General features: G+C 41.3%; 1 protein-coding gene across 2 annotated transcripts in view; it reads left to right on the forward strand.

Moving 5' to 3' along the window:
• The first annotated feature begins 1,462 nt into the window (after nt 1-1,462).
• SLC39A5 (solute carrier family 39 member 5) overlaps nt 1,463-13,815 on the forward strand; it is a 44,306-nt gene continuing 31,953 nt past the window's right edge. The window contains exons 1-4 of one of the 2 annotated variants that reach the window (XM_075198024.1): nt 1,463-1,659; nt 7,025-7,324; nt 8,439-8,590; nt 10,086-10,278. In XM_075198024.1, coding sequence (XP_075054125.1) covers nt 7,025-7,324; nt 8,439-8,590; nt 10,086-10,278 — 645 coding nt within the window. In that variant the 5' untranslated portion in view covers nt 1,463-1,659. Of the gene's footprint in view, nt 1,660-2,554; nt 2,594-7,024; nt 7,325-8,438; nt 8,591-10,085; nt 10,279-13,815 lie in introns of those variants that run through there. The other variant, XM_075198026.1, reaches the window with a different exon arrangement.

The following is a 13,815-nucleotide window of genomic DNA, read 5'->3' on the forward strand; positions in this document are numbered from 1 at the left end:
AGATCGCTCTCTTTGCAGCCTATGAGATGCTGCTAATCTAACTGCTGCAAGGATTGAGTGGTTTGTACATATTAAAGAGCTACATAAGTGACGTCTATATTGCAGATAAAGCATAATCTCTCTGCTGATGTTATACTTCAGCACATGAGACACTGCTACATATGATTGTGGATATAGCTATGTTGTTGTGAGTAGAGAATCTATTAAGGAGTTACATCATACTCCCTACTGTTAAATCTATGAGATATAAAGAAGCATCAAGGAGTCCGGATAAGTGACAGTACGGTGGCCTAGTGGTTAGCACTTCTGCCTCACAGCACTGGGGATTAAATAGGGCTCGGCTCGGTACTCTGCCGCCCGTTAAAAATCCAAATCGAGGCCGAATGTCATCGTGACGTCGTCGGATCTCGGGGCTCGGTTCTTGCGATATTTGAAAATTATAAATACCTGCCTCCATAGCAATCCATCGCCATTTGACAGAGGGAGAGAGCTGGGTGTAGTTACAGGCTGATTAGAGCAGGGACAGAGAATACAATTCTGATAACGATTGATAGAGAAGAGAGGAGGATAGAGGAGTCATGAGTTCAATTCCCGACCATGGCCTTATCTGTGAGGTGAGGTGTGTGTGTGTGTGTGTGTTAGGGAATTTATACTGTAAGCCCCAATGAGGCAGGTACTGATGTGAGTGAGTTCTCTGTACAGCGTTGCGGAATTAGTGGCGCTATATAAATAAATGGTACTAATAATAAGCATATGCCTGTTTTCTTGTGAAAGCTGCATGTTATATCAGCTCATTAGAGACTATAGTGCTGTATCCAATTAGGCACAGTTCATTGTCTATACACTTTTATATACAGTGTGTTTCACAAAGGATGTGACTTTACCCACCACCATTATATCAATTGGAAATATACTACATGCTCTTTTGAACACAAGTTTATGTGTGGCTTATGCTCTTTGAAATGTTGGGAGGTTTAAATGTAAGCTAGTGATAGGAGTTTTTTAGGATTCTTTACTGAAGGGACCCCAATTTTTCCTTCACCCCGTTTTAACCATAGTAAGAATGAATACAAGCTGTTCGGGTAGTAGATACACACCTTACACGTTTAATCTAGGAAATATTGTGTGCACAGGCAAGATTCCTTCCTCTGTCACACAAAGGTTATCTCAATTATCTTAAATTCCGTTGAAGCTTACTTGTCATACAGTATTGAAAAATCTAACATTAATAGTACACGCTGAGTAAAAGTCTAACAATAAGGTACAGTTGGTAACACACACATACTATTCGCCTTCTTTCAGCTTTGTTATTGAGAAAGCAGTAAGGGTTATAACTACTAGGCACCTTTGTACTCAATAACCGTGTCTCTCTTTGAGTCAGGTTGGATCGATGGATGGTGTTCTCCCAGCAGGTGGCAGTAGTGTCTGCATTGTGAAGTTTATTTTTTCACACTGTAATTTCCTGGCAGTTTGATCTATTGGAACGTGGGCAGTGTCCTCTCACCTGCTGTAAGTGAGGAGGTTGCAGGTTAAACTGGATCCTAACCTGCAGCCTCTGTATTTCTCTGTTAGCACATTATTGTATTTGGATTTAGTGGTGTAAGAAGCCAATGCTACAGGAGAAGTGGATTACAGAGCAGATTTCTACAATAATGAAAGGTAAACACTGTAAATATTTATTTCTAAGTTATAGAATGGTGATTGAAAAATACAAAGTTACATAAGATATTATCTTGACCATTGTAGCTAACAATAAAAAAAGAGATCTTTGTCACAATAGTGTTAATGTATTTATAGCCTGCTTTATGAGCGGATTGAAATACATATATAATACTGTTTGGATGTTTTGTAAGAAATCATAGTGTGTTTTCTTCTGTTCAGTTGTCTTTACTTGTCATATAGTTGGGTCTGCCTCAGAGTACTATGTAATATCTGGGATAATCTCTCTTTAACGCTGTAGAAATAGATATAATCTATACATCATACTTACCTACTTTCTTCAGCTCCCTTCCGGGAGCCAGCCAGTGGAGGGGGGCGTGAGGGGGCGGGGCGGCCAAAATCGCGTCATTTCGGCCCCGCCCCCTGTGACGTCATGACGCAAATTGCGTCATTTGACAGCGGGGGGCGGGGCTAAACGCCGCGATTCATCGGGAATCGCGGCGTTTGGGATCTAATTCTGCCCACTTCACTAGGAAGTGGGGCACTTCCTAGTGAAGTGGGCAGAATTCGGGAGATTGCCACACTCGCCCGGGAGTCCGGGAGACTCTCGCAAAATGCGGGAGTCTCCCGGACATTACGGGAGAGTTGGCAAGTATGCTATACATTCAGGATTGTGTTCCTGTAAAGGAATGGGCTAATATTGGAAAATGATTTGATGACCGAATTAAACATTAACTTTCCTATGTATGTTAGAGTCAGGGTTCTGCACCCCTCCCCCGTCCAAGGCTAAATCTGCACTTCAATGGCCAACTTTAGGGGTGGAAAAACAAACAGTACTGGTCACAGCAGCTTTGATGTGGGCTAGAGTGAAATATAAGACAACAACTGTGTGTAACAGGGAAAAGCCTGAGCACCACAACTGGTCCCACAACTGGTAAGTGTGGTCGACAACCATACACCCATTCAGAGTCAAGATACTGTTATATCTCCATATATTTTAGGTGTGTGTGTGTGTGTGTGTGTGTATGTATGTATGTATAGGTCTGTTTGTATTATCCAGTACTGTTTTATTAATGTGCTTGTTCCCAATTGTAAAGTGCTAAGGAATATGCTGGCGCTATATAAATAATTGTGTTATATGCACTTTTTTCATAGTGAAGACTATTTTTTTTTTTTTTTTATATTAATAACATGAAACATATGTTTGAAACATCTGCAGTTAAGTATCATGGCACTTTATACTCAACACATTTTATGGTCAGTTCAGTCACTTAATCATATAATCTTAACACAAAATGTGATCTGATGTATTTGATTTTATAACATAAAGTGTTAGCTAGAAAAAACACAACTATATATAACTTCTGTTGTTCCTACCAAAAAAAAACATTAATTTTATTGGATTTTTTTTTACATTGTTACATCAGTTGCTGATTATTTTACTTGTGGAGCTATATAAATAATACAAATACATCTAGACTGTAAGGCTGGGTACACAGTACAGAAATTTTCTCCCGATGTGTTATCTTTAACGATTTTACAAACGACTGATAAAAAAAAGTCCCAATCACCATGCTGATTCATGCGTACACACTATACATGTTTTACAAGATTTACACTCAGATCTGTGCTCTTCAGCTGTCATGGCCTAGGGGCAAGAGCTCCCCAGTCCAGCCAGCACAGAAGAGCATTGCCCTGCTCTCCCACAAGAGAGGGTCATGTTTGCCCCTTCCTCAATGTATAGACTTTACAATTTTATAAAAACAAAAAGAGTAATATTGTATTTGTATTTTGGAGTATTTTTTTTACTCTGTTTTGTTTGTTGTTATGACATAATGTCAATAAAATAAAAACAACAGTATAAATGAGACTATTCAGAATATTACATGGTGAATGCTAATCTGCAGTGAATAGTTGTACTCTCAGACAGACCCAGCCGAAACAAGACATTTACATAGTGTACGGTTCTCTTGTCTTCATAAAGAGACAACTGGGGAACCAAGGATCACATAACCTTGCTTAGTAAACCCCAGTGGATGAAACTGAGCGGTATGCTATAGGCCACTATCCTATGGACAACTGAGTTTTAAATCTGAATTAACCCAACTTGGCAGTACATGACGGTACAGGGTAAGCTCAGAAACTGTAAACTCTGATTTAGCGTTCGGGATGTAAAGTTGTTCCTCTTGGCAGTAGGCCGAGACATTACTCATGTACAGGGTGACAGACAGACCACACATCCACCACTTCCACACAGTATGGGCAGGATAGTAATTTTGTATTTTCGTCTGTGGCAAAAAGTTTTAGCTTTATCCTTCTGCTCTTTGTCTGTAAACTTTTATAACATCCCTTATTGCAGTGGTTCCCAAACTTTCTCAGCTCGAGGCACCCTTAGGGTCACCATAATTTTTCCATGGCACCCCTAAGCAAAAATAATTACCGGTTAGTCCCGTTTTTTAAGTATTTGGGTCAAAATGACGTAAAATGTATTTAGACCCCTTCGCCATCACATTGTGCCCCTTTATCATATCACTCTGTATCACCTTCGCCATCTCACACTCTGTGTCCCCCTCTTCATCAGCTCACACTCTGACCCCCCTTTAGCGTCTCTCTCTGTCCCCCTCCTTCAGCCTCTCTCTGTCCCCCTTCAGCCTCTCTCTGTCCCCCTTCAGCCTCTCTCTGTCCCCCTTCAGCGTCTCTGTGCCCCCATTCAGCGTCTCTGTGCCCCCCTTCAGCCTCTCTGTGCCCCCCTTCAGCCTCTCTGTGTCCCCTTCAGCCTCTTTGTGCCGCCCTTCAGCCTCTCTGTGCCGCCCTTCAGCCTCTCTGTGCCCCCCTTCAGCCTCTCTGTGCCCCCCTTCAGCCTCTCTGTGCCCCCTTCAGCCTCTGTGTCCCCCTTCAGCCTCTCTCTGTGTCCCCCTTCAGCCTCTCTCTGTGTCCCCCTTCAGTGTCTCTCTGTGTCCCCCTTCAGTGTCTCTCTGTGTCCCCCTTCAGTGTCTCTCTGTCACCTTCAGCCTCTCTGTGTCCCCCTTCAGTGTCTCTCTGTCCCCTTCAGTGTCTCTGTGTCCCCTTCAGCCTCTCTGTGTCCCCCTTCAGCGTCTCTCTGTCCCCTTCAGCGTCTCTCTGTCCCCTTCAGCATCTCAGTGTCCCCCTTCAGTGTCTCTCTATCCCCTTTCAGCCTGTCTGTGTCTTCCTTCAGTGTCTCTCTATACCCCTTCAGCCTGTCTGTGTCTCCCTTCAGTGTCTCTCTAACCCCCTTCAGCCTATCTGTGTCTCCCTTCAGTGCCTCTCTGTCCCCTTCAGCCTGTCTGTGTCACCCCTTAGTGTCTTTCTGTCCCCCTTCAGCCTGTCTCTCAGTGCCCTCCTTCACTTCCTTTACTTACCTTCTTCCCTGACATCTTCTCTGCTGCAGCTCCTCACTGAGGCTGCCGGACATGATGACGTCACGCCCGGCAGTCAGTGAGGAGGAGGATCCGGGGCTGGATGATGGGTAAGTTTTTGTTTTTTTTTCGTTTTTTTCTCTAGGGCGATCGCGGCACCCCTGTGACAGTGCCGCGGCACCCCAGGGAGCCGCGGTGCACAGTTTGGGAACCGCCGCCTTATTGTATAGTATAGTTTTTACATTGTGTATTTTTATTGAGTACATTTCAAGAAAATGTACAGGAAAGAAAAGAAATAGACGACAAATAACAGTAATCTCCCACAAAGACCAGAAAGATGTACCGATAATCCTTCATTGTGAAAGTATGTTTAACTGATTATAAATAGATAAAATGTTATTCGGGAAACCAAGAAAGAAACGGTTCCGTCTACCAGGCACTGTGGACGTTCTCTCTAGAGTATGCCCCTGGGGGAGTAACATGTAGAAAGATTGAATCCATTAGAGCCATATTTTCCTATTTACCGCTGTTTTACATGCACCCTCTTCAATTGATTCCCAGAATAGTTGCAGTACAGGGTATTCCCATACCGAATGCCAAATAAAGCCACCTCACATTCCATTTTGAAATTGTGGGGTGAGAAGGTGAAGGGGTAGCTGTTCCAGGTTGAATGAGGTTCTTTTGGTTTCAAAAAATTAATGACTTATGAATGCAAGATTTATTGTGACATTTACCTTTATTTTCACGATAAACATAACATAAAAGAAAAAGTAAATCAAATGCTTAGCTTTCAATATGTTCAAGTAACAGTCCATTTCCAGGACCCCTCTTTCACACGAAAGCTGGAAAAACAATAGGCACCTCTCTTCATCAAGGTCCAGTCATAAGGCATGGGGCTCTCTGGCTGCATTCTAGTTTTATACTCCGAGAACAAAGCGTCTTGGAATCAACTTACATATAAGGGTATGAATATATTTTCAGACTTGCTATTGGTACATTACTGATAAGAGAGAATATATTCTCACTCATGTGCAGAAGCATCTGAGACAACGTCCTGGTATTATAAGTGGAGATGTCTCGGTCCAGCCTTTGATCAGATAAGCATTTTACAATACACACAGAAAAGTATGAATACAACAAAAATGGAGTTTAGCGGCCATTTTGATAGGCCTGTTACAATAGCAAAGTCATGAGCAGGAAACAAGGAAGGGAGGGGAAAGCAAGTTGACAAAGAGGTGATTGGGGTTGGAGGATGGGAGGAAATCAAAGACTTGAAGTAGAACTGTTTAGAGAATGATAGGACATTACTGAAAAAGGAGTGAATGAACTTAAAGTAAGTCAACATGAGTGAGTGACTTCCTGCAGAGCCGTTCCCCAGCCAACTGGTAAGTTTGGAGTGCCAATATTGAGGCGGGAACTGGCAATGGCCGATAGTGATAGCTGGGATTACAGAGTGAAGTGTAGTGGTAAGGGTGTGGTTATAGAAGGAGACAGCCTGTTCAGGGCAACAATGGTTGTGATGTGAGAGAGTAGTGAGACCAGGGAGGATGAGAATGTAGTAGGATCAATGGTGTCCTAGTTACACCTGGTAAGAGGAACTTTAGGGACGGGGAAGTGGAGAGGGGTACTAAACGAGAGGAGATTGTGGTTAGAGTGAAAGAAAGGTGGATTGTTGAAGTTGGAGAGAGTATGGTCCTCATAAATGCCTAAGAGTTTTTTTTTTAGAACACCCATTTTAAAATGGTCTTGCTCATGACATAAGGTTAAAAAGTCTTTACGTGTTTCTAACAAGATAATGAAAATGTCTGTCTGGACCTATACTTCAATTTTTCATGCTAACTTTTTTTTAAAGCTATCAAGCCTCTGTTTCGCTTAAAATACTGATCAGATTAAAGATTTAAAGTGTTAAAGCTGCATTTTGTTTCCATTGACTGGTAACAATATATGACTGTCAGTACTACATTTATTTAGTGATCCTGTATTTTCAGATGCTGCTCTACAAAGCCTGGTTAGTGCTCATTTTCAGCCTATGGACTTCCTATTGTTTCTCTACATGTCAGGACAGAGCTAATGTTCAGAATTACACTACAACCAGACACCAGACCCATGACCAGGAGCTGCTGGCCTGGAGCCCTGGAAACAAGCACAACCTGTCCTCTTTGGAAGAGGCGGAGAAGGAACAAGGATATTACCTAAAGCAGCTGTTTCATCTCTATGGCGAGAATGACACATTGACTTACCAGGGGCTCACTCTGCTGCTGAAAAATCTGGGGCTTGGTAAAGTGCAGGTGAATGGCTGACCTTGAAAATAACACAGAGGAAATTATTTTGGAGAGCAGAGGAAATAAAGACAGTTAAGAGAAAAAAAGAAATGTCAAATATATAAGTCTCCAACTTTATTTTGAAGTAATGTAGAATGTTGACACACTGCAGTGTATATCTTTACAATGAAAATTTCCACAGCACGCTAGATATTCTTATAATCAAATCAATTGTTGCTGCAACTGTGTATATTTGTTGTCCATAGCAGGGCCGTAACTAGGGCTGTGTGATAGGGGTGACCGCCCAGGGCGCAATGCTGAAGGGGAGCGCAGTTTAGGAATATTTTAGGTTTACTTGGTTAAAATTAAGGGCTAGGGGGGCGGCATTTGTCTTTCTCGCCCCAGGCAATAGAATTCTAAGTTACGGTTCTGGTCCATAGGCAAGGATGTGCGATAAGGATCCCTTAGGGTATAAGTAAAAACACAGAGTAGAATAAAATTTAGCTTTATAAAGATAATTTTAATATCACACTTGGGGGTAAGTGTATCAATCTGTGAATTTTCGGCAGAGTTGAAAAGTGGAGATGTTGTCTGTAGCAACCAATGAGATTCTAGGTATAATTTTGCAGAATGTACTAAATGATAACTCAAATCTGATTGGTTGCTGTAGGCAAAATCTCCACTTTTCAAACCCGCCAGAAACTCGCAGCTTGATACATTTACCCTTTGAGTGTGATTCACAGCATTAGGTATCAGATAAAAAGCAGTGAGAGGCTTTGGTAAGTTGGCACATCAGGTGCCTGAATTTGGAAAATAAATTATCACAGCATCTTCAGATAGGAACAAGCTTATCCTTTCTCAGACAGCCTGTGGCCCACCAGCTGCTACGCAACTATTAGTTTCAGGATGGTATACCACCAGAAGTTCACCAACACTTGGAGAGCCAAACACTGTCTGGTTTAGATAGCAGTGGCTTCCACAAAGAACACAGATGTATTCATCATCAGGCTATTTGTGTTATTTTTGAAGGAAAAAAAATTCTCCCTGTGAAGTTATTTTGTATTGACTGAAAACTTTTGTTGTTACCGCGAGGTTAAATTCATAGGAAATAATTACAATTTCCTACACATTATGCCCATAGGTGGTACAAATACAACATCTGGAACTGGGACATGATCACGTCTCCCATCTGGATATTCTAGATGTCCAAGAAAACAAACATAGACATGTCCACTCCACCTTGGACCATTCGTCAGTTCCCTCACCTTCTGCACAGGACAAGGGTGACATGAGGTAATGCACATATGTTACATTTATTTACAGTTTAAAAGTACAACTCTATGCTCTTTTTCTATATATTTTGAATATGGTAAAGAAGCCTCTGCATTATCAGCATGTAATTAAACACAATGATCTATCCTGACATGGCTGGTGTATGCACACAAAGGTACAAACCCCAGACAAATATGCAATATTAAAAATAACATTTAATGATTATAAACATTATAGAATAGTAAGAAACTTCCACAAGGCTATGGTACACATTGGGGAACATTTCTGAAACTTAAATAGAGGAAAAAAAAAATAGACTTATTGGGCCCGATTCATTTAGGAACGTAAATGCAGATATTTGCCGTATTTTGTGTTAAATTGCACTACACATGCCCAGAAACTATCTATACGCCAGAGAATGCAAGTGTATGTGATTCATCTTTCAGCGTAAAGGACAATTATGACAGGTTAGAATTTCATTGGCGGAAGTAGGCGGGGAATGGGTGTATGCACTTAGTCAGTGTACAGTAAGGCCGTGCCAAGCTCAAGAGCATGTAACATGTCCAATTCAAGCTTTGGGCATCTCTAGGGTACGGGATTATCAGTTGTATCACTTGCACCAGCTACAGGTCAGGTGTAAGTGCCAAGTGATACGCCTACTAGGACATGTGTTTGCAATCAAGAGCAACTATAAAAATACATTTTATGACCAGGAGACATTAAAAACATCATGAATAATGTAGATTATTTAATGTAGGGTGAAAAATGTAAAAAAAAAAACTTTTTCTTTTTTTTTTTATATGTTTTTTCATTAGTAACTACATTATTAACAGGTAAGAAAAATTGAATATTTTTTTTTCTGTGAGTTCTCCTGGGACTTTATATTCCACATATACATTGTACGTATGTTGCAGTGTATTGTCTGTCAGAGCAGAGCCCATATTCAACAAGAGACGGTTCTTCAGTTGCGCTTGTAGTTGAATAGGGACGTGTGTATGCCCGATTCACGTGCGTTTTTCAAAAAAAAACACACATTGCGTTCACTTTGCGTTCCTTGATGAATCAGGCCCATTATATCAACTCTAATTTTATACTCCAGTATCAGGGTATTCTACTTGTATAAATATCCCCCACTGTGGTCATGGAAACCCTTCGGCTGATCAGGGCCCCAAGTCATTGGTTCCAGAGACTATAGGGTAACTTCCCAGAGACAACTTACTATGATGGACAATTTTCTAGAGTTTTTATCCTATTACTTGTATGGAATGGTATCAATTTTGTGTATCTTTGTCCTGCTCACCTGTAGGGTTATACAGAACGATATAGCACAACACCTACAGTAGGAGGGTGGATTCTACTGGTGAGACACTGAGAATCATGGGAAATATTCTAAATCTTACTAACCATTGACTCTAACTAATTTGTCCTAGTTGACCATTTATTGATTTAAATATTGTCAGTCATTATAACCTAGTTTTTCCACATGTTCACTTTTGTCTGTTCTCGGGTATGATAGAGTGAATGACAGCTCATATAAAACACCTAAGGCATACACGCAACATCCAGCAACAATGGAGCCAGAGCATAGAAAATCCACAATGCATGATGGGAAAAAAGTTACTGTACCCCCACTGCAAAGACAGTGGCCACCCAGAGACATTCTGCAGCACCTGCTACATCATGCTGAGAACGCTCATCAACATGAAGACGTAAGTTACCATAGTCTGCTAGCAATCCTGTCATACAGAATTATCCTCTTGCATCTAAATAGCTTATATTCTGTTTAAATTGCGGCTCTTATGATGAGAGTTGGCCATTAAAGTTACCAGAGAATCCTTCTGTGTTCCCCAAGACTTAGTGGCCCTCTAGCTTGTTTGATACAGAGAAAGATGACTTTATTCCCTCTGATCACTTAACATTAGTACATATGTAATACAGAAAATGACAATAACAATGGCGCTCAATTCAAAATTGAAAGTATATTTGTCCAATATCAATTCACACCTGGACACCTTCTTTATAACAAAGTGGCAGCCTCCCTTTAAGGTTTGTATGATAAACCAAATGAAGTTCAATGAAAGCAAATAAGAAGGGGTATGGCGCCTTTTTGGTGTATTGTTGAGGATGAGAGGATGAGCCCCAAAACCAAGGTATGTGCGTATGCATACCAAATATCTGCTTTAAAACAGCTCATCAATAATCAGGATAGATAATTTTGCCTCGGTCACGTAGGTCCGCTGTATCTCATAAATCCATGTAAAGAGATAAAAATCCCAGATAGTGTGATACTGTTACACAAATTTTGACCATAGATATATTCCTTCTACATGGAATCAAACATAAAGACAGAGTAAAAGCACCAAGTGGCCGCGTACCAAAGATAGTAAGAAAAACAGCTCATCTGTGTCTCAATTCCATGGCAACCGCCTCAGCTCATCTTGGTATGTTGATAATGGATGTGAAGACAGCTTGGTAATTCTTGGTCACACTCAGCAATCCCAGTAGGGTATCAGCTAGCAGGTATCACTCAGCAGGTCTGAATTTGAGCTCATTTGTTTCCGCATTAGGAGCTTCAAAAACTTATTAGAAAAATCACACAGGGCCCCAGTCGTGTCTAGCAAGTGTCAGAATCCTTGTCATCCGCCATCTTGTCCAAGATGGCGGATCACAAGGATTCTGCCCTGTGTTTTGGAAGCTCCACTTGGTGCTTTTACTCTGTCTTTATGTTTGATTCCATGTAAAAGGAAATTATCTATGGTCAAAATTCTTATAACATCTTTTTCTGGTACACCTTTATCTGGGTGGCTGAGCTATAATGCATGCCAAGAAATAAATGACAGATTGTGCCAGATAATTCATAATTTGCTTAATCTCAAACCTCTTGCTGTTATTAAAATTACGAAAGAACATCTTATCAGAGCTCTCATATTTACATATATTGCAATGGTTACATGTGAGAAAACCTTTGTAGTCTAAAAATGGACTTTTGGATTTGGGGCCAGAGTGTCCTTTAGATTTTTATTTTTTCTAAAAATGATCTTCGGTTTGTCTGGAAGGATATTCAGTAGAATTGGATCCGTTTTCAAAGTATCCCAATGTTTTGTCATCGGTGGTTAAAGCACAAGCTTGATGTTCTCAGCAATCTCAGCAAAGTCCTTGGAGGGCAACATGATTGATGATATATTAAGGTTTCCTTTCTTTTTTAAAGCGTCCTAGATGTAACACTTTCTTTATCCATAGTTTCTAATAGTTTTACCGGTAATCGTAATCAGTGTCAGACTGGGGCATGAAGGGCCCATCGGGGGACTGCAACGCTAGGGGACCACCAGAGGGGACGTGGCCAGCCATCAAAGAGGCGAGACCAGACACTAGAAGGGGAGTAGTCAGCCCACGAAGGCAGCTAGCACCATAGTGTAGTAGTATATGAAGAATGCAGTGTGTATATAAAGAGTACACAGTCTTGACCTGCCCCTTAGATTGGGCAGAACAGTCACCCAAAAAAAAATAAAAAAAATATCGGGATTGTCCCACTAAACTCGGAACATTTGACAGACTGTCCTACCTGTTCTTGTCACTTTCACCACCTGTGGCTGCTGGTTTCTTTAGTTGTGGCTTGTCTGGATCCTGGAATATTGGGTGCCCTATTTGGAAAAAAAATGGGTACATTTAGAAAATCAGCCCCAGCATTAATTGTGGGTCCTATTAATTTAACACTTAGGCCTTCCTCCAGCCCCAACATTAAAGTAATAGTATTCCTATTTAATAAATAAACCTATTTCCCTCCAGAGAGCCCCAGCAATATATTAATAGCATTTATGTATAATAATAAATATACCTATTTCTCGCTAACAGTCACTGCCAGTAAATATTCACATTTAATAAATAGACCTCATGCTCCTCAAACTCAGCCCCGCATTCAATTAATAGTGCCCAAACCACCCCATATTAAATTAATAGTTCCCACTATAAAATTAAATTGCCCCACCATCACCCCCACAAACAAAATAGCACCCTTTAGTTAGCCACCACCTACCACACACACATTACATTGCCACAAGCCTGCTGTGCCATCACACACATATATTACTGTGCCCCTTAATCACCATGCTGTGCCTCCTTATGCTCACACTGCGCCCTCCATGCTGCTTTTGCTCCCCGTTCTCCTGGCCCCCCATTATCAAACTGTGCCATGCTGCTTTGGCCCCCCTTCACACTCTGCCATGCTGCCTTTGCCCCTTCTCACTCTCTGCCATGCTTCTCACTCCCCTTGCTTCCGTTCTTACACTTACCTTTTCAATCGGCTTTTTTCTTGTCTTCTTCTGTCTTCTCTCTTCTTGCTGACTCCTTTCTGTGAGAAGTCGGTGGAGCGCCGTGGTCAAGTGAGTGGGGTTTTTTTTCAATTTTTTTTTTTTCTTTTTAAAGTTACCCGCTCCTCTCACCAACGAAGAGGGGAGCAATCAGGGTTGGGGCCTATCGGGAGATAGCTCGCCCCCCCCAGTGGCTCAGTCCGACCCTGAGCGTAAACCATGTGTCAAGCCAAAAGTCGTAACCAGAAGTCTTTGTCAGAAATCTTTGTCAATAGTCATTGCCAGAATTCTTTGCCTGAAATAGTTTCCAATTGCTGTTATCTGAAGTCTTATCCAAGTCATCACCAGAAGTTAAATAAATTGAAAACACAGAAATTACTCAGAGTGTCACTATAGAATAAACTGTCACCAAGTGTGGCTGCCACTGACTAGCCATTCTTTATATAGGGCTTTGGCATCATGACATAACTATATGACTCATAATAACCTGCTCAGCATCACTGGATGGTCACAATAACCTAGCTGCTCAGCACCACTGGATGGTCACAATAACCTAGCTGCTCAGCACCACTGGATGGTCACTATAACCTAGCTGCTCAGCACCACTGGATGGTCACTATAACCTAGCTGCTCAGCATCACTGGATGGTCACAATAACCTACCTGCTCAGCATCACTGGATGGTCACAATAATCTATCTTCTCAGCTGAAACGTTGGCATCCCATAGTATGCAACTATGTTTTAGGGAAAATCTTTTGCTGCTTTATCAGCACTGGTTTGAATACACATTGGAGCCTCTAAATCTCAGACTCAGAAAACTCTTTAGATTAGCTGCTCATGTAAGAAAAAGCTCCCATAAAATAATAATTCTGTATTGCGTATAGCTGTGTGCCCTGGTTGAACAGGAAAAAATCACCCTTAATGACCAATTATGATTGA

The sequence above is a fragment of the Mixophyes fleayi genome, chromosome 2, assembly GCF_038048845.1.
Source record: "Mixophyes fleayi isolate aMixFle1 chromosome 2, aMixFle1.hap1, whole genome shotgun sequence".
In the NCBI taxonomy this organism is placed as follows: domain Eukaryota; kingdom Metazoa; phylum Chordata; class Amphibia; order Anura; family Limnodynastidae; genus Mixophyes; species Mixophyes fleayi.